Source organism: Diceros bicornis, chromosome 25 (assembly GCF_020826845.1).
Source record: "Diceros bicornis minor isolate mBicDic1 chromosome 25, mDicBic1.mat.cur, whole genome shotgun sequence".
Classification (NCBI taxonomy): Eukaryota; Metazoa; Chordata; class Mammalia; order Perissodactyla; family Rhinocerotidae; genus Diceros; species Diceros bicornis.
The window spans coordinates 13,908,199-13,929,700 of NC_080764.1; the positions used below are offsets into that span (position 1 = coordinate 13,908,199).

General features: G+C 36.7%; 1 protein-coding gene across 10 annotated transcripts in view; it reads left to right on the top strand.

Moving 5' to 3' along the window:
• RBFOX2 (RNA binding fox-1 homolog 2) overlaps positions 1-21,502 on the top strand; it is a 267,307-nt gene that overhangs the window by 227,242 nt on the left and 18,563 nt on the right. For 8 of the 10 annotated variants that reach the window (XM_058568453.1, XM_058568456.1, XM_058568451.1 and 5 more), the window contains 6 exons: positions 2,524-2,577; positions 11,681-11,773; positions 14,581-14,641; positions 17,952-18,005; positions 18,121-18,213; positions 19,316-19,448. In XM_058568453.1, the coding sequence (XP_058424436.1) occupies positions 2,524-2,577; positions 11,681-11,773; positions 14,581-14,641; positions 17,952-18,005; positions 18,121-18,213; positions 19,316-19,448 (488 nt within the window). The remainder of the gene's footprint in view (positions 1-2,523; positions 2,578-11,680; positions 11,774-14,580; positions 14,642-17,951; positions 18,006-18,120; positions 18,214-19,315; positions 19,449-21,502) is intronic. The other 2 variants (XM_058568454.1, XM_058568455.1) reach the window with 1 other exon arrangement.

Below are 21,502 nucleotides of genomic sequence, written 5' to 3' on the forward strand. Positions count from 1 at the left end.
TTCTGTCACTTACTGGATGTGTTTTCTACTCTGAAGGCAAGGCCAGGGTTGAGATTTAATGATGTTTTTGAAGTATTTGAAGAGTTTTTACACAGGAAATGGTAGCCAACTGTTCTTCATCTCTACAGAGAAGAGAGCGACAGAAAATATAAAGGGCAGCATAAAGAATTTAGGTTACATTTAAGAAGAAACTTCCTGGGACTGCGAGTTATTAGGTTCTGTACTGAATTATCAGAGATAATATAGAATTTTACTCTCTGGAGGTCTGTGAAAATGGAGTACATTCTCTTCTGTCAGAAGTGCATTTTCTCTTGCATCAGAAAAATAGTGTCCGTTGAAGATGTGCCTTGGCCAGTTATCAGTGATTTCTTGAAATGTATTATGCCCTTCCCACAAGGCAATAAGTGCAAAAAAATTAAATTTTCCTTGCAAGGAATACCTGGTCGTTCTGTCTTCTTCTTCGTGATTAGTACCTATTACTTAGAAGGACAGTAGCAATGGTAAAGAGTAGGGATTTCATGCTCCATTTTTTTATTAGCTCTGTAAACTTGACGACTAGCTTCTTTCAGCCTCATTTTCCTTAACCATTAAAGAAAGGCATGGGGCCGGCCCCGTGGCTTAGTGGTTAAGTGCGCGAGCTCCGCTGCTGGCGGCCCAGGTTTGGATCCCGGGCGCGCACCGACGCACCGCTTCTCCGGCCATGCTGAGGCCACGTCCCACATACAGCAACTAGAAGGATGTGCAGCTATGACATACAACTATCTACTGGGGCTTTGGGGGGAAAATAAATAAATAAATAAAATCTTTAAAAAAATAAAAAAATAAAAAAAATAAAGGCAATCCTTACTCTAGAAGGATGTTTTAAGTATACATTAGAAAATGTAAAAAAAAAAACAAAACAAGGGGCCCCGCCCGGTGGCGCAAGCAGTTGAGTGTGCGCGCTCCACTGTGGCAGCCCGGGGTTCGCCGGTGCAGATCCCGGGCGCACTTGTAGGGCCATGCTGTGGCGGCGTCCCATATAACGTGGAGGAAGATGGGCACGGAGTTAGCCCAGGGCCAGTCTTCCTCAGCAAAAAGAGGGGGATTGGCAGATGTTAGCTCAGGGCTGATCTTCCTCACCAAAAAAAACCTCAAACTCTAAAATAGACACCATACAAATCTTAGTTTTTTGGAGAGGCATAGAAATAAAATTAAATGCCCTCCTCCCTAAAATAAAACATTTTCCTCTTTCCTTGATTTTCCTAATTTTCTATTCAGTGATGAAACTGGAATCAAGCCCAGAAGTCTTACTGTAGAAAACGTGGCTCTTAGTACATGTTTTTTTGATAAAGATAGTAATGATTCAACCCGGTGAGAAAGCATGATTTCTCTTGTGCTCTTTTCACTGTTTAGTTTTTTCCATTTCCCAAAGTCTGGTTTGAAATCCAAGTGAAGTAGATAAATGGTATGTGAGTCCAGTACTTGGAGGGAAGTGTGAGCCAAAGAGAGCTCTGGAGATTTATTGCATGTCCCTGTCAATTCATTTCATCCAAGTAGTAATTAAAACAGGTAGTTTTGTCACCTTACATAAGCTCTCCTCCAGATAGTTACCACATTTTGTGTTGGCCCCTCTCTAGCCAGCTATTTAGCTACCTAACAATAGAGTTACTCAGGCTTTGTGTTTTTAGCTTTGTTAGATTTTCCAAATGTTAAGATATTTAATTAATTACAAAACAAAGTTATTATTTAAAGTATTCTTGATGATGTTCATTGCAGAAATATTAAAGTAGCAAATAAATGGAATCATCCATAATGTCCATGAATGTTTGGTATGATGGAAAATAGCACGTAGCCTATAAAAATGATAACAGATATGTATTTATTGACTTGGAAAGTTGTGTGTAGTATATTAAGTTAAAAATTTTTTTTAAAAAGCAGTATATGTAGTGTGTCAGATGTGTCTTGTTATATATATATATACGCGTAAGGAAAAGCCGGGAAGGGTGTGTACCAGAATGTTAAAGATGGTGAGACTGCAGATGGTCTTCATTTTCTGTTTTCCCTTTTCCTTTTTATTTATCTATATTTTCTAATTTTTACAGTGAACATGGTTTACTTATAAAAATAAAAAAAAAAGAAGGGCAAGAAGAAGAGCCTTCAATAGTATATCTTTCTACTTAGGATTTACTTCTTAAAATTGAGACATTTGAACAGTTAGAGATGTAGTGAGGAAAATCTCCAGTTCTTGTCCGTGTGAAGAAGCATGTAATAGGGTAACACTGTGAATATCTTCTGCAAACAGCTTCCACCAGGTAGAGGTGGGCAATGCGTGAGTGGCTGAAGTGAAAAAGGAGAACTTACCAGCTCAGTGATGAGGAAAAATCAGAAACTGGTATTGGGACCTACCAACAAATAGAAACATAGAAGTTAAATAAGTATTTTAAAGAAAAAAAAAACAAAACACTGTTCCTTTTTCAGAAGAAAGTAAAGTGCGTGGATAAAAAGCTGACCATAAATAAATGTGTTTTTTTTTTGTCTCTGCAGCAGTTTGGCAAAATCCTAGATGTAGAAATAATCTTTAATGAACGTGGCTCTAAGGTAAGCTCCATTTCAGTATTAAGTGTGCTTGGTTTCTTTTTAGTTTTGTTTTATTTTAAATAGTAAGTAATCAGAGAACTTAACCTGTTTCTCGAGCCTGCAAAAAGTATCCCAACTATCTAGCTTGGATTAGATTATCTCTAAAAATAAGCTACCACATGGCCAAACTCTATCCTAATACTTAAACGGGGAAGTTTGAGGGGAGAGTGTAGCGGTGAGGAAGATGGGATGTGGGAGATGCCATCCCTTATGAGACTTACATTTGGCCTAAGCTTCTTATTTTAAAGGAAGAGAGAGCACAATGGACAAAGTGAAATTCTATGAGAATTCTCTTCTAAATTCTCTCAGAACAATTCAGCTTTTAAAAATTGAACTTCAAAATGACATACTTAGAACAAATTTAATATTTCAGGTATTCAGTTGACTTGCCCTCTTTTGAGTAAATTTTGACAAGGCTTAAATACAGGGAGTGGTGACTCAGGAATTCACTATGAGCTGATTTCCTCCTTTAAGTTACCCCCGGGGAGGCAGGCTTCAGGATGTCGAGTCCCTTCAGTTACAAATAGAGCGAGATGGTTTTTTGCATAGGAATGAAAGTAGTGACAGTGTACAGTTTGATATGTGTATTCACTTCTAAATGTGTTCTATATAAGAATTGAAAATTTTGATTGAAACTTATTTTCCCCTAATAATTTACTGTTTTAAATTCCCAATCTATATGATTTAGAATTGTTATGCATTAAGATAAGCAGCAGTGTTTTTAGGAACGAGGGAATGGTAAAGTCTTAAAATGGTGTTGTGAAAAAATATTTGATGAATTGAATTTGGGAAAGTTTCATTTGAAGTTTTCTTCCTCCTCAACAAATGAAATATACGCCGCAGACACAATCAGCTGGGGCCCAGCTTGTAAATATTTACCTTGCTGTATTCAGTTCTACTTGCATTTTTAGGTTAGACCAATTTTTGAATTAATTTTTGTTGGGTCATCCCTACTGAACTTTGAAAATAGCCCTTGGCTATGATTAAATCTCTAAGACTGTAGTTTGAGAAAAGCTAAATAAAGCAAATAAATGAGTTAATATTTACCTCTTTTCAATTCCCTGCTCCAAGTTGACCATACTTTGGGAATGAATACCATATATCTCCAGAGTTATATATGCATCCTGCCCCATCTGTACTAATACAAATGTATCTACTCTTTTAATGCTCCTGATTATTAGTCCATTCCTTTATAGAATGCATCAACATTAACAGTATTTAATTCTGACTATAATAATTATTTGTTAATTATTAAAGAGGTAATTGTACTTTAAGCTTCCAGTTTTCAGTTAAAACAAAAAAGATTAATATCCCTATACAGAATTTTCTCCAGCACTTAACTTGGTAAGTATTTTTAAAGTGAAATCTATTCAAACTGTAACCAGTAAAACTATTTATGCTTGTAATATCCTCACAATGGATTTCTATTCCTTTAAGTTTGCTTTTATTTTTTGTTACGTTTTTAGATACAAGGTGGAAAAATGACAATGGTTTAGATATGAGAAGCACGTGAATGTAAAATAAATATGTGAAGATTATTGACCACAGTTTATCTAAAGTAGTAATTTAAATGTTTTTGGTTTTAAGTGTATGCGCTTTAAAATATTCTTAACTGGACTCTAACAACTGGAAGCCCAGTATCATTTCATCAGCTGTTGAGGACTTGCTCCTTACCAAGAAAATAATTTGATTGAATTCTTGTGAAGCAAAGGAAATTGATCTTTCTGAGGGCTTCTTTCATTGACTTCAAGGATTTGCCTACTACCAAAAATTTTTTAATTTACCCGATTCAGTTGCTTCTCCCCTGTAATTTTCATTTTAAAATGACACAAGCTTCCTTTTCTCTGGGGAATCTAAAAGCACATGCCGTTTCTCTCAGCTTCATGCTGTGTCCTCACTGCCCCTTTTTCTTTGGGCTGCCAAAGGGTAGACACTATGTACTAATTGATAAATGTTTTTAAAACAAAGCACAGAATTCGGAATTGCCCTGGATCTGCCTTCAAGGACTGATACAAAATCTGCCTTCATCTTTTGCCCTTCTTACCTGTTACCTAAAGTTCCTTGCTGGAATGGTTCCCCTGGAACTGTTCTGAGGCTTGTTAATAGAAATTTATTTTGGAGTCAAAACCTAGATGCTGCTTCTGGGATCCACCTGAGATAAATTAATGAGAACTTGTCTTTTTGTAAATTAAGTTTAATTTCTCATTTCTTTTATGTTTGAGATTGACTATAAAATTACAACATGTCTTGAAAGGAACCAGAGAAAAGGAGACGTATGTGGTCCTATTGTTTAGTTAGGAGTTGCTCAGTCTTTTAACAGAGTAGTTTTCTGTACAGAAATTAGCTTTATTGAATTTTTTTTTTGAAGCAGTAATGGAAAAACTAGTCACAAAATACTTCTTACGTATAAAACAGTATTTAACCAAATAGCTCCAAAACAACAAGCAACTCTTTACCATGTCTTATTTTTTATAACGAGACATCAGCCCAGGGTTTTAAGATATACCCACGTAAAAACATAAGTGAACACTGTTAGGCTCTGGCCTGACAATATTCTACCTTTTCAGCTTGCCGGAAGAGTAGAATTTTAGTGCTCCCAGAAGTAACTGTTTCTTTGTTGTTGACTATTTTCCTTTTTTCTTCTTTGATGTTTATACTCTGGATTTAGTTTACCTAGATTACAGAATGAACATATATCATTTACATGCATACATACATATTTAAATTATTTCATGTGATTTTTAAAAATCTTTTTACTCCCTTCTCCTTTGTAAAAACATAAAGTCAGCTGTATCTAATTTTCTGTGATTAACTGAGTACTATCTTTTTAAAAATGTTCAATTAGGATACATGATGAAAAATAGCACCCCTGTCAAAAAATTAACTAATGTATTCAAATCGAATCTAGAAAAGTATTATATGGATATGTACAGCTTTATTTATATCCAGATTTCACTAGTCATGACAAAGTATTAATACAAACAATAGAAACATAATATCTAGGTAGAGTGGCCATATGTTCTGGTTTATCCAGGATAGGCCCAGTTTATACCTATTATCTTAGCATAATTATTAATAATGTCTCCTTTCTCCCTCAAAGTGTCCAGTTTGAACAATAAGTTATATTGTCACTCTCCTTATAGATTTTTTGAGTAACAACTTTTAAAAAGCACCCTTTTAAAAACCATTATGAAAGGAAAACATGATGTTTAATGAGAAGTAGAAAGAAAAAAGAGCATACATAGTTCATTAAAGAGAATATTCACTAATATTCTCCTTTCCTTCCAGTCTTTTCCTCATATAGAATCTTTTTTGTGTGTGTGTGTGAGGAAGATCAGCCCTGAGCTAACATCCATGCCAATCCTCCTCTTTTTGCTGAAGAAGACTGGCTCTGAGCTAACATCTATTGCCAATCCTCCTCCTTTTTTTTCCCCAAAGCCCCAGTAGATAGTTGTATGTCATAGTTGCACATCCTTCTAGTTGCTGTATGTGGGACGCGGCCTCAGCATGGCTGGAGAAGCGGTGCGTCAGTGCACGCCCGGGATCCGAACCTGGGCCGCCAGTAGCGGAGCGCACGCACTTAACCGCTAAGCCATGGGGCCGACCCCATCACGTAGAATCTTAAACAGAACTCTAGAATGATGGTCACCTAGTTCAATCCCCAGTACTCTGGGCCTGGCATTCTCTGCTAGATACTTTTGGTGATTGAGAACTTGCTGCTTTTCAAAAGTTTACTCCATTATTGAAATTCAGACTTTCCACCATCCTGTTCACTATCACTCAGTCCCATTATAATTTGTTTGTGATAATTATCAAGCTTATTAAATAAAGAAATACACAGATTCTAACATTTATATCTTCCATAAAGTTTTGTCAACATACTGTTGGGGTAGTTGTTGCTTGAAGGGACATGTGTTAGAAACACTGAATGTGTAAAAGCTCTTCACCTCTTCAGACAGTGCCAATTATTAAGTCCATTAAAGGGCTACAGAATAGAGCACAGCAACAATTACTGAGATGTCTAGCAAATTCTTAGTTAATGTGTTCTCATTACTTCTCTCAGGTGGATTTCTGGAATGAGGAGGATCTGGGTTTGGATTAGGCTTAAGTTTAGGCTGGAGTTAGGGAAGATAAAACCTCTTATTCCCATTCTTCAGGCACAAGTAATGTGCTGTAATTTCTGGCCTATTTCCCTGGCTTTTGATTTTGTGCAAGGGGAAATTATTTATGTCTTTCAAATATGGTCGAAAGACTGTCTTTGAAATTGCACTTAAGAAGGACTTTGTGATTTTCAGTAAACTTTGATAGGTAATGCTGAGGTGAAATGTTTTTCATTATACTTAAAACAGAATTAACAGTGCATGTATTTACAAAGGGCTTAGTTTATTTTCTTTTGTTACCATTTTATGGGTTTTAGTTTTATTTTTCTTTTATTTATTTTTTAATTTCTGTGTTCTGGCCATACCCAGGAGAACCGTCTGCTTTTGATTTCTCCCTTAAAAGTTACATGGTAAATTTTCTTTCTCATTCTTCTGAGATGGAAAAATTCAAAGATTATACAAATTAAAAAATATTTTTACAATGCTTATCCTATTGCTTGTTATTTATTGCAGTCTGAGGCCAGACTAAAAAGGTGACAGTTATTCGGCTCCTGTATACCCTTGATGATAAATGGATGTCAAGGCAGGTGATAAAATTTTTGTCACACTTGATAGAAGTTTTGACCACAACTGTGTTTACCTGATGAACACAGCATTCCTCGATTTCCAAAAGACAGCTAAGATAGCTGGTAAATCACTGATGTAACACTGGTGTATGTAAGTTAATGTAGAAGATCGTGGGGAACTGAGAACCGTGTATAAGAGTATAAAGCATATAGACCTGCGTTGTCCAGTACGGTGGCCACGTGGAGCGCTTGAAGCTTTAAGTATAAAATACACACCAATTTCAAAGACTTAGCACAAAAAAGGAATGTTAAACATCTCACTAATACTGTTTTTCTATTGATGCCATGTTGAAATGATAATATGTTGTGTATATTGGGTTAAATAAAATACATTATTGAAATTAATTTCACCTGTTTTTACTTTTTTAATGTGGCTAGTAGAAAATTTTAAATTACATATGTGGCTTGTGTTATATTTCTGTCAGCACTAGTGTAGACAAACATCAACATCATTTTTTAAAATTAAAAATAAAAGTTTACTTTTTGTTTATCTGTTTTTTATCTTCTTACGTACCTGAAATATTTACTCATGTTAAGAGTTTGAGATTAAATCTCAGTTTGATTTTGTAGGTGTTTCCCTGTTTGATACATTGTATGGTCATATCGAAGCTCTTCTAAGGAAAATGTGTTAGTTTTAGACATAATTTTATTAAATTTTTTTTTCAAAGCAAGAGATCCAAATGACTAAACTTAATGTGAATTAGATTTCCAAGAATGAAGGAACATTAAAACATAATTTCATGTAAGCATATTTTCCTCTTAGTAACTTTTTAAGCCTGGATAATCTGTGAATATCCTTAGCTCAGTTCCTGGCACATTTTCAAAAATGCTACATTTTATTGAAGAAACAGTACAATTAAAATTTTTTTTCAAGCTTTGAGTCAATAGTCTTGAAACCAAATTGTAAATGTGATCAATAAGCAAGCGTGAAGATGCATTGATGGAAAATCACCTGTTTAAATTTTCATGAGAGAAAAGTATTTAAGAACAATACTCTAAAAATGCTGGTTATACTTCTCACCTTCCTAATCACAGACTTTAATTCTGAGGTATATATTAATTTCCTGCTGTTTCTGAACAAATTACCTACAAATTTGGTGGCTTACTCCCACACATTTATTATCTTACAGTTCTGGATGTCAGAAGTCCAAAGAGGGTCTCACTAGCCTAAAATCAAAGTGTCGGAGGGCTGCATTCTTTCAGGTGGCTCTAAGAGATAATCCACTTTCTTGCCTTTTCCAGCTCTGGAGGCGGTCCACCTTCCTTGACCTATAGCCCCCTTCCGTCTTCAAAGCCAACAATGGCCAGTCCAGTCGTTCTCGGGCTGCTACACTCGATTCTGACACTCCCGTTTCCCTCTTTCACTTATAAGCACTCTGTGATTACATTGGGTTCACCTGGATAATCCTGGATAATCTCCCTATCGCAAGATCATTAGTTTAATCACATCTGCAAAATCCCTTTTGCCATGTAAGGTAACATATTCACAGGTTCTGGGGATTAGGACATGGACAACTCTGGGAGGCCGTTATTCTGCCTGCCCACAAGGTCTGTTTATCTTCAAAGGAGAGAAAGAACCTCTTACCTCTGTATTTCACATCAGGAAGTCTCAAAGTATCAACAAGGCCTTCTTACTCCTGCTACCCTAGGTGAAGATGCCTGTAAAGATTGCTTTACTTTTATATCTTTGGTATCTTGATTAGCATTTCCTTTGGAGTATAAGCACTTTTCTTTATAAAACAATTTTAAAGCATTTGAAAGTGAAATTTTGTTCCAGAATATGAAAGTCATTATTGAGAAAACCTTATACAAGCAGACTTGAATGTTAAACTTGGTCACTTGCTGACTGTAAAATGTCAATGCTTGTGATACCAGCCTGCATTCTTCTGGATGCGGCTATTGTGTCACAGATGTTTTATCAACACATTCCAGAAAGGAGAATCATAGAACACATTTAGCAATTAGAGTTGAAAAGGAAAATTAGAACGATTTTAGGATTAATGTAATTTAGTAAACAGAATACTTAGATTTCAAAGCTTAATTTCTGATTTTCTCACCATTAGCTGAAGGAAGAAGCTACACGGAAGGAAGAAGACCTTATTGATGGCTTTGGTCCTTGTTGATGCTTGGGTGCTTAACCTCACTTTGACTCAGTTTCTTTACCTTCAAAATGAAATTAACAGATTTGTCCTTTCTACCTCATGGTTGTATTTAAACAAGTATGTATGTATGTGCGTGTGTAGATATTGATAGTCATAATACTAAAATTAAGAACCTAAGTATTAGTCTTCACATAATATGTTATCCGATTACTAATTTATAATTTATTAATTTAACCCAAGGCATAAAATGTATGAGGCTGTGAGAATCAGTTGGAATACGCTTATAATACTTCTAAGATGTGATATAAAAACTCAACACTATCTGTGACCTTTCTTAAAAGGTTTACCTTTCCTATTGGAGGATTCTCCAGGATTGGAGAAACTAGCTTCCTGTCTTCAGCAGATGCTAGTATAGATAATAAATGATGTAACTAATTAGTAACTTGCCCTTGTATACCTTGAATTGTCAAAGTGGCTATAACATGCTGATATCAAAATTTGCTCCTGAAAATGTGTTCCCATCGATATTTTCAACACGTTTACGTTTTTAAGGAAAGTACTGACTAAAATTACCCATAGTGTTCCATTCCAAGAACATACATTTAAAATTTTCTGTCAGCTTAGCATTGCACTGTCAACATAGCATCTGGAGTATTTGTGGTGATATCCAAATTGAAGGTAGAGATAATCCATTGGTCTCCTCCATGGATCACCACCCGACTATATAATCATTTAGAGTGCTAGGTAATCAGATCCTTCAAAACAAAGGAGCTGTTTTATAAAATCTTAATGAGCAATGCACAGTTTACCAGCTCAGTTAGGAGCATGTTTCGTACATATAGGAGTACCCATGGTATTAAGCAGCAAAGCAGAACTTCAGTAAAAATAAAGGTGCCAGGTTATCCTACAATGGAATACTCAAAGAATGCGAGAGGGACAGTGAAGCTGTTGAGAAATGAGGACTTTCCCAGAAAATCCTAAGAATTTAGCACTCTAAGATATAAATAGCTTGAGAAAGTTTTATAGTTGCAGAGTGGAAAGATAAGGATAAAGCACCTAGAATGAACATAATATAATGTTTTATGAAATAGTCATATAAATATATACTGGATCCTGCTGATGTTGAAATTGGTAGTATGATTATGACCCAGACAGTTTTTTCAGATATCATGTGAACAAAGGAGTAAAGTGGGTTAACTCCCTGGTCTCCTGGTTTGTCTACTTAATGAATTAAAGCTCTGTGGTTTTTTTGCAGCATCTACAATGCACAAATTAATCCTACCTCGTAGTAGCAACTGTATTGCTGTTTTATGGTATTCTTTTCCTGTTGAATAGTATGCAACTGATGTCACTAATGCAGATCTCATTCCCATTGCCTTTTGACTGTTGCTTCTTTCTCTATATGGAAAATTACTAATACATTTAGTAGTAGGTGTAGGCTTCAACAGATGTATAATTTAGGCAAATTTGGAAAAGTAGTTTTCTGAAATTCAGCTGAACATACTTTTACTCTTAAGTGCCAGTCTGGTCATTTAAAATTGGCATTGAAAAAAAGTCACAATTGACTGACCACTGCTTAGTGATCTTTTCATTTGCTTAGACGAACATGAGTACTCTCCTCTTCCATACCCAGTACCTACGGAATTATACATCAAGACTGTATCTGAAAGTATCCTGTTCCGAAAGGAGTTAGTGATACAAGCAACAGCCAGAGTGGAGCTAAACTGATTAGACCTCCTAAAAAATCTCGTTATACAATGACTGCACCTAAAGATAAGGTTTCATGTAGAAGTTACTGGAGAACAATAGATTTAATAAAGTACTTTTTAGTATTGTATAAAGGGACATGTGTATTAACAGCATGAACTGAGAGAGAAAGGTAGGATATAAAAAAAAGTTCAGATTCCTGGTTGAATAGTTTGACCCGAGTAACTCTATACCTTAATTTTGGTCTGGCCTCACAAGCTTTATGTTTTATTATTGTTATTAATTACATTATTATTATTATTATTATTACTATTATAATTACTACTACTACTACAGTTCTTTATTCTTTTATTGGATTTAATTTCCCTTTACAAAATATGCATGGACCAAAAATGTGACTTTGGGAGAGTATTGCTGAGTTGTTGCTGATGTCAGTTTCATACTGTGATATTTTTTCTCTATTTACCAAGAGATCAGTATTTCAATATAACGTTGTGCATGTTTTCCCCCCTTCTCCCGCTGCATGCAGGGATTCGGGTTCGTAACTTTCGAGAATAGTGCTGATGCAGACAGGGCCAGGGAGAAATTACACGGCACCGTGGTAGAGGGCCGTAAAATCGAGGTGCATGTCTTCAATAATTCAATTTCTGGTTTATATTTTTATTTCTCTTTTTGTGTATTGCCTCACTTATTTCACATTTGGAACCCTGTCTTGTTTGTGTGTGTGTGTGTGTTTGTGTCCCTGTGTCCTTCACCTTCTTGCACTAAAATATATAAAAGTAACACTTCTGTCCTCCTCCCCCCCCATGTTTTGGTTGTTTGGGGGTTATAATTTTGATTTACTTCTGTGTATGTATGTGTATTTGTTTTTCATTTACTTTTTCCTCCAAAATGTTCATCCTTCTGCTCTTTTGATTTTTTTCCTTTGCTTCAGTTTGCGAGACTCCGAATTCTTGTGATCAGGCCAAAATAAAACTAACTTAAAAAATGTCTAAAAACTATCCAGTTTATAACATTGTGTCCTGTAATGAATCAAGGGGCCAGCCAATACCCTCTCTCTTTTGAGAGGCCAGTTCGCCTCCATGTGCGTGTGATAAGCAAAGAAAAGAAGATTGTAGAGGTTGTGGGGAGGGAGGAAAGAATCCGAAACTCATGTAGTCTTTAAATATATTTAATATCAAGAATTTCAACAGTTAATGGAGAAAATCCTCAAACAGAGGGTTTGATGGCTGCCTGGCAAATGTGCCATCTGGCGTTCACCAGCCCTTTTTAATAACGCAGTGAAGGTTAACTGGCTCCTTTCCCCTTTCCCAGTTTTTATAAGTATGAAATATACAAGCCGCCATTTTGAGTAAGATGTCTGCATATTTTGCTTTTTTTCCCCCTCCCTTTCCAATGGTTTAGCATTTAGGGCCCTTCACTTGACTCACTCTTTCCATGGTAACTATACACAATGCTGGCGATGGTGCCCGTTGGCGGTAAGTGAAACAAAAGCACTAGAGAAGAAGCTTTTTAAAATGTAATTACAAAACAATTAAATAAGAAAGAAAAAGTCCATCTGCCATCTCACATTAACACTACAAAATGTGATTTGACTTGTTGTTCCTCTTCCTTTTCCTTTCCTCCTTTTATTTTCAATGCTGTTGAGTAATGCCGCCTGGACTTGGGATGTACATATTGTTTTGTAGCAGTCTGAGCTGTTTGATTACTGACGTCATGGTGATTTTCCCCCTTGCACATCTTACTCAGAGTTACTGAACTCCAGTTTGGCTGGTTTTAATAATGCACTTCCTGCCCCTACCGCCTCTCCTACTTTCCTCTTTCCCAGTCTGTTTGTAGCTGACTGTTCCTTCTTTGCCCTTGACAGCTCTCCTTCCTGCCCGTGACACCCGTCCTGACGTCCTCTTCTCTTTGCCCCGCCTTTTTGTTCTCCACCCAGTCCTTTTCCTCTCCTTTCCCCTCTTCCTCCCCCTCTCCCCCTTCTCTCTGTTACATGCAGCTGTTGATCTCTTGCTGATGGGTGGTTTCTGGTTGGTTCTGGCCATTTCCCTTTAAGTGCTTGGGTGCATTCTGCTCTAGCAGCTTCTGTAAGCTCCTGCCCCATTCTAATCCTCCTCTGTGAGAGCCTCGCTCCTCACTTTCTCCCTTTCCAAAAGTGATTGTTTTTTTCTTTCTTTTATTTGTGTGTGTGTGTTTTTTAACTGCATGCTCTCAGTCTCATCATTGTTGTATCCCATTCTTTCTTTTTAAATGTGAAATGTTGATATTATTTGGTGGGTCAAACTAGAGTAAATGTAGTTTCAAGCTCATTTCCTCACATGGGAAGATTATCTCTGTACAAATCCTACAAGACATATTAAGACATTTTTTAATTCCAATTCTACCCAAAATTGGTCTTTTCATAACACAAATTTATCACTATACAAATTTAACATAATGTAAATCCCCAAAGGCGAAATAGGACATATTTATATTTCATATGTTTTATAATTCTTTTAAAAACTGGCCTTTTTTATGACCTGACAGCACAGTATATAATCAAGTTCTGTGGTAGGGCTTTACCCTCCTTGCAAGAGCTTTGAGGCTGGTTCTGATGCTGGGCTGCAGTGTCCTGGCTTCCAAGCTCCATTCACCTTTTCTCCATCAGCACCATCTTTGTAACACCTGCTTACCCTAGCATTGAGAATGCGTTCAATTATGCAGTTGTAATGAGGGTGGAGAGTACCATAAAACAAAAGAAACACAAGCTTTCTTTTTTCAATTAAGAGCCTAATTTAAAATTCTTCTGAAAACTTCATTCTTAAATGGATAGAACACATAGTCTTAGAAAATTCAGAATGGTTCTGAAGACTCTCAACATGGGAATCTAAGTTCTTATATTTGTTCACTAACCTCAAACCATAAAATCTATACAAACATATCAAAAATGCTGAACATTAGAACAGGTGAAATCCAAAATGCTGAACATTAGAACAGGTGAAATCCATAGATTTATTTTCTTCTCTTCCTATAAATCTGCTTCCTCACCAATGTGACAAGCCTCTGTTTTATTAATGAACTTCAAAGTTCATGTGCAAACAGAGTTGTTTCCAATTTACTTTTTTCCATATTTTCCTTAATGCAGAGACTTCTCTGTTTAAGAGATCTCCAAAAAAACTTGCAAATGTATTTTTTCTTTGGAATACTGGATGGTAAAGTAGCCCTAGTTTTCCATTTGGAGACCAAGAAACTGCAATTTACTCTTGTTAGCCTCATTTATAAACACTTTAATTAAAATACTATATATTAATATTGTGTATTAATTATTTAAATCAATGCTCTCTGAAATTTACATTTTAAACTGAGTACTATATTATTGGATGAGCAACTCCATGTTCCCTAATGTGGTCTACTTCCTCCCTGCCCCTTCTTTCTACTTTGTATCTTTAGGTGAATAATGCTACGGCACGTGTAATGACCAATAAGAAGATGGTCACACCATATGCAAATGGTAAGTGGTTACAAATCATCTTCAGAAGGATGTCATTTATTCTTGTGTAAATATATGGACTTTTCATAAACATCAAAGAATCTCCTAATTTCAGTCTTAAGACAGTTTGTTTCTTTTACACTGAAGCATTTTCTTTACCTAGGAGAGTATTTTATTTTTACAAATTACCTTTTTCTTAGAATGAAGCTGTTTTTCAGTTATTAAAGTTTTATGGTCTCAGTAAACTTCATGTTATACATATGTGAACATGTCACTTGAGGTTACCTGTTAACCCAAGTGAGGTCCCACTAGGGCACCCTCTTTTTTTAGCTGCTCTAGTTCTTTGTAATATATTAGGCTTGTCCATAATACCCCTGGATGCCTGCCAACGCTCACTTTTACTAGTGATTCCTACTCATGTGAGCATGAGTGGAATAATTCTTGACCCCTTGCTCTCCTTTTAATGGTATGCTCTAGAGGTAACAGCCATGGGGGGGGGTGTATTTTCTATTTTCTGTTCTGTGACTACATGTTATATAGTGAGTTTTATAGATGTTTCTCACTGAGAAGGAAATTTTCTGTGAATTTTCACATCAATTGTCGTATTTCATCTAGACTCATGTTCTCTAAATGAGGTGGAATATAATTTTAATCTGCAGTACAACAGTAGTTTTGCAGATTGTTCTACAGGGCATCTGGGGGGAGAAAAGAGGAAACTAAATGGTTTGGATCCTGAGGCCTCCAGCTCTACTTTGGTCTGAACAACTCCTCATTCTCTGTTGTATATTTTAGAGTTCTGCATAAGATTTATCTAGAATGGAAGGAGGGGTTTCTACCTCTTTATTGCTTTGTAGAAGTTTGAACCCACTGCTGGAGTATGATGGTGTGTGCTGGTAATGTCGTGAATCAAGCAGAAGTATATTAGTGTTGAGTATATCCCACGGAGTCTGCAGTGTGTGCATTGAGCCTCTCTTCAAACAGATGATGCAGTGCAGCATAACTGGTGTTGTCCCTACTCATTTTATCAGTGGCATATCATGTGGTACCACCACCTCCCTCTTTACCTCTTGTTTCTTCTTTTCACTGCTATCACAAAAACAGAAGTTTCTGCAATTTTGATAGAAACCCAATGTAAACAAAATAGGAAGGCGAGGCAAACTATGTCAAATTTCCTTTGGATCCAGGGAGAATGGTGTGGCAGAAAGAGCCGCTGACTGGAATTCAGAAGACAGAAATTCTACTTCTAGATTTGACTCTTTATTTTACTCTGTGACAGTGGGCCAGTTTTCTAACCTATCTGGTTCTGTTTTCATCTGTAAATTAGCAGTCACAGAATTTTAGCACCAGAAGGTCCTTTAGATGTCATCAAAACCCAACCCTTTTAGCTTATTATTTAGGAAATGAAGCCCAGATGTGGTACCTGTCTTATCTTTCTCTTCAGGTTTTGTGAAGGTCAAATGACATAAACATCTGTGAAAATACATTGTAAATTGTACAAAACTAAACATATTCAAAGTATTATTGACAGCATACCATTATTATAACGTGCATCCTTTATATGCAGTTAAAGGGAGTGCCTGCTTAATTAAGTAATAGTGCCTGTATTAGAAAAGTGAAAGGCGGCTGGCCTGGTGGCGCAGCGGTTAAATACTCGCGCTCCGCTTCAGCAGTCCAGGGTTCGCAGGTTCAGATCGCAGACATGCACCTACACACCGCTTGTCAAGCCATGCTGTGGTGGCATCCCATATAAAGTAGAGGAAGATGGGCACGGATGTTAGCCCAGGGCCAGTCTTCCTCAGCAAAAAAGAGGAGGATTGGCATCGGGTGTTGGCTCAGGGCTAGTCCTCCTCACAAAAAATAAATACATAAATAACACAAGAAAAGTAAAAGGCCATTTAAAAATATTATTCTAAATCAATATTCAAGCCTAATGGAGCCAAAGTTGAGAAACCTGCAGCTGCCGTGTTCAAGGTTCTGAGAAGAATGTGCTAAGTGCCTTCCAGTGAATTCTCAGCCTTTTAGTTTAGTTTATCACTTGATTTATCTGACATTGCAGAACATTTGTGCTCTTACAACTCCAGTAGGATTTGACCCCAGGTTTTGCCAAATTTTTTGTGTAGAATAATGAAGAGGCATGTCTATAAACACATAAAATAATGAGTGGGGGATTGGAATGATTGAGAATGAATGGGTTTTCTCTTGAATATTGTCTTTGCTTTTAGCCATTTAAATCTGGTAATTGGCCTTTTCTTCTTTCCAATCGTTTATTTATAGAGTGACAGTGGCACAATGTTAGCCCTAAATAATATAAAAGAAGTAAACCGAAGAGCCAGTCTTGCAGACGAATAATAGGCGTGTTTGCTTATTCATGTATAAAATTCAATAAATATTTATTGATTAAAGTCTTCATATAGAGTTCTACTACTCTTTAACTATCAGTGGGCACTAATACATTTTTCTTTTTTTGGCATTTACCATTCCTACAAATATAAATTCTTATAAGTATAAAAAAGAGAATGAAAAAATAAAATTGACGTCAAACCTAATGTTTGGAAATACTTAAAATTTATAAGTGTTTAATTAATAACAGCAGTCTCATATCCTTGAGCTAAAATGTCTGATTAATTTAAATATGTTGATTACAAATTAAAATCTCAGAAGACGTGCACTGATGTTGGGAATGTACAATGAATTTTATTATTGCATATCTCTCCTTGTTGACTTGGTTAGCTCCAATGAAATCCCAGCGGTAAATCCCAATCAAAGGCGATCTCAGTTTACCCAGAATACCATCAGCATGGTATAATTGAACAGGGACTTCAAAGATCCAGGTCAAATTTGAATTCAGTCAGAGGATACCTTTATAAAACAAATAGAGTAGTAAACAGTGTTAAGATGACATATAAGAAAGTACATCACAGTGTGGTATAGAATGACATTTTTCTGCCTTTTTTCCTTTTTCTAAACAAAGGATAGGTCATTAGGCAGTTCTATGAGAGAGACTATACCAAACCCCAGGATCTATTTATATTTCTTTTCTCATTTCCTCTTCATCTTCCTACCTCCCTCCCAATTTTTTTCTCTCCCTTCTTTATCCTTACCCCCTACCCCAGCCCCTCATTATCCCTTCACTGTGCTAGTCCTACTTAAAGATAATCAGGTCTGGAAATGTCATCACCTTCTCATGTAAACCCCCAACTGGCATTCTAAAGAGAAGTTGGTAATAGGCAAAAATAAACCCAGCGATGTCTGAAGCCGACTTGCACATCCCTCCTTTTCCCTGTATTCCTCATGTCATCTTAAATGCTCACTGTCCTCTCTTTCATTTCAGGTTGGAAATTAAGCCCAGTAGTTGGAGCTGTGTATGGCCCTGAGTTATATGCAGGTAGTGTTTAATTTTTCCATTTGTGCTATTTAACTGTAACAACATCTGTTGTTTTTCAATTTGCTATTCCTTTGTAATCTTTTTGCATTTTTTAATTTTTTTTAAATGCAATCAGCATCCAGCTTTCAAGCAGATGTGTCCCTAGGCAATGATGCGGCAGTGCCCCTATCTGGAAGAGGGGGTATTAACACTTACATTCCTTTAATCAGTAAGTAGCCTATGTTGGCCTAGCATGGATTTTGACTGTTGTGAGTAAACAGTGATGTGCTAGTCTTTTTTTTCTCCCGAAGTATAATACATAACTGAAAAGGAGGCATTCTCGAGAGAGATGAATACCATCACAATGCTCTGTTCTGCTTAGCCTGTGCTAGAATCTTTCCGACCAAATACTAAGATTGCCACAAAGCATAAATAGTTGGAAAAGGTAGAGGGGAGGGAGGGCATGTAAAGAACACTTTAGTCTGCACTTGATAATAAAGAAAACAAAAGAATAAGTATTTGTGGAATATATTATGCGTGTTTTCTGCAAGTCAGCTTGGGCTCTGTAGTAGAGTACCACTTAAAAGCACCTCCAGTGTTACTGATTATTCTCAGCTCTGCGGACATTCTAAAGTCATTTTGACCTGAGCCATTTTGTTCCAGCAAAAGGCATAATTAAACAGAGTTCAGTGGATGTGGAATCAGTGTCTCTGTGTGCTTTGCAGAGGCTAGCGCACTTAAGATAGACCCTTAGAGAATGTCTGCCTCTTTCAAGCCTGCAAGGCCACAGCGGAGCGGCACCTCCCCTCTCGCCTCACGGTTCTAGATTAAAATACTTTACATAAAGGAGTCAAGTTGACTAGTGAAATGTCTAAAGACTATTGTGTGCCTAGGAGTTTGGCACGATGTGAAAACACAAAAGACTGTTCTTATGAGGAATAATTATTATATGTACATAATAATGTTTGGAAACAAGATTAATAATGGGCCAGTTAAGGAGTTTATATCAGTCAATTTAAACTGCCCACAGAAATTAAAAGTCTGATCTCTTGTTATGGCAGTAGTTCTCAGAGCTTCTTGACCTGTTTCTCACCAGCTTGCACTATAATGCCAAAATTGGGAAGGAGCAGAGAAAACTCACTCAAGACTTGTGATGAGTGAGGCGTGGAATCATTAGCTTTTGCATATTGGGTCTCTCTTTCCATTTCTTTTTCAGAAAAGTTGTGCATATCTTTTAATCTTTCCTGTTATTGGTTCAAAGGGAGTTGTGGTTATACACCTGCCGTTGAATGCAAGTTGACATTTCTGTCATATTTTGGGTCTCCCTTTAGTTCCTGGCTTCCCTTACCCAACTGCAGCCACCACGGCGGCTGCTTTCAGAGGAGCCCATCTGAGAGGCAGAGGGCGGACAGTATACGGTGCAGTCCGAGCGGTACCTCCAACAGCCATTCCCGCCTATCCAGGGTAAGCATTCGATTCCAAAATAAGCAGTAGGACAGAAAAGGAATACCATGGCCCTCATAACTTCTGGGACATTGCCGTGCCACATAGTAGAGGTTCTATGAATATTTGCAAATTAATGGATTAGATGGCAAGAACCAAAATATACCATCATCAGAATGTAACAAAATATCAATTCATTAGATAAATCTTCATTTTGGCCACCTTAAGCCCTCGTGGTAGTGGCTTAAGACAGTAGCCAGACCGTCTTGTGTTTACTAGCAGTGTGTTGGCATGGAGTTCACTCAGCATCGCACGAATATGGATTAACACTACTGCAGAGAACCAAAATAGGAGCTCAAGATTGTAGTACAAGACTGCATCTGCTGTGTTCACCCCTGTCACCACCCTGTGTTGGGGCTGAGGCTATCACATGTGCCTTCCTTTTTGGTTTCACTGCCTGGGTGGTGAGCAGCAGAGCTAGTTACCCACAATGGATTTGCTTTCTTTGTAGGAAACGGATTAAAAGAGTTTAATTCAAAGATGAACCAAGTCCAATTGAATCAAGGGAGAAAGGGAGAAGTAGGAAGAATTAAACTACAGTTGGCTTCTGAGTGATGGTAAAATAACTAATGTAGCTGAGCATCCTTCACCCTTTGATTTTTGTATGGAGGGTGTCTCATGCAGTGGAATGATTCCATAGCAACAAATAAATCCTTTGTTATTGAATAAGGGAGAAGGAGTGAAGATGTCAGGTTTTGTTTTTAGTTGTTGCTCACTGTCAGCCTAAAAATGTATATTTTTATGAAGAGTGGACTTTTATAAGTTAGTAGTATCAAGGACTTTCTTTCTTCAAAGATGTGACATTTGTGTTCTTCATCTTTTCTCTGCCTATGACAGGTTATTTCCCATATTCTTACTGAGGAATAAATATAGTGACAGAGGAGCCTATTCATTTCTACTTAGTTAAAATGTAAAGAGAAAGAGCCTCTTTTGTAGGTCCTTTTCTGACAGCAAAATTGGCTTTGAGGTGTGCTAATTTAACATTCATTCATAGACCAAATGGACATGCCATTAGGAGTCCTCCATTGCACAGAATTAAAGCATTTTTATTAGACAAGACAAGTATGCATGTTGAAATGGGCAGGCTCCAAAAGCCACTGGAAGGGAACTGCTTTAGAAATAAACTTTTGTTTGCAGTTTATAGGTGTTTAAATCCCATACATTCCATCATCTCCATCTTCTGCCATTACTTACTTTTAATTTTATCCTTTTTTCTCTCAACTTGACCTTTGACCTTCAACCTCTGACATCTCTTTAAAGACGTGAATAAAGATTCAGTATTGTTTTATCAAGAAATATTCAAGTAAAACATAAAAACAAACCTTTTGGAAGTTCTACACACTAGGAAAATTGTTCATGAAGTGTCTTCCATTTCAATCCAAGAGAATTTACTGTCATGTTTGTAAAGAGATACTGCTCACCAGAAACATGGGACTTTATTCTGTAATATTCCTGAGTTACTTTATACAGTGGTTGAATTCGTTCCTATTCAATGTAGGTCATTTCAGTAGATTGGCCAAACTTGAGAACCCATTCTCTACCAAGTCTGTTTCAGGTATATATTTGCTCAAAGATATTTTATCTTTATGTCTAATCACATCAATTTCTGTGCATTACATTGAACGCTAATTTCCCATGTTTTCTTTTTTATTAACTAAACCGCCTGTTTACATGGAAGATGGCAAGGAATAAGTCCAGTATTTTATGGAGAATGACCTAAAGTTGCTTTTCAGCTTAGTGAATTAATTTCATTGTTAATCATTGTGTTCCAGCCTCCTTGTGGCATTTGATACAGGGAATATTGGAATTCTTGTAGAATTTAGGTGAATATTCCCAGTGAGTGATGCAGCTTAGCATAAAATTTATTCATGTTTTTAATGCCACCACTCTTCTTTATAGAAGAAATATTTTTTAATCTTTGCCTATATCCCCTTACTGAAATAGTTGAAAGTTAATTAATCACCACTTGGCATCAATGCTTTGCAGTTTATCAGCCTTCTCATTATGAACAAGTC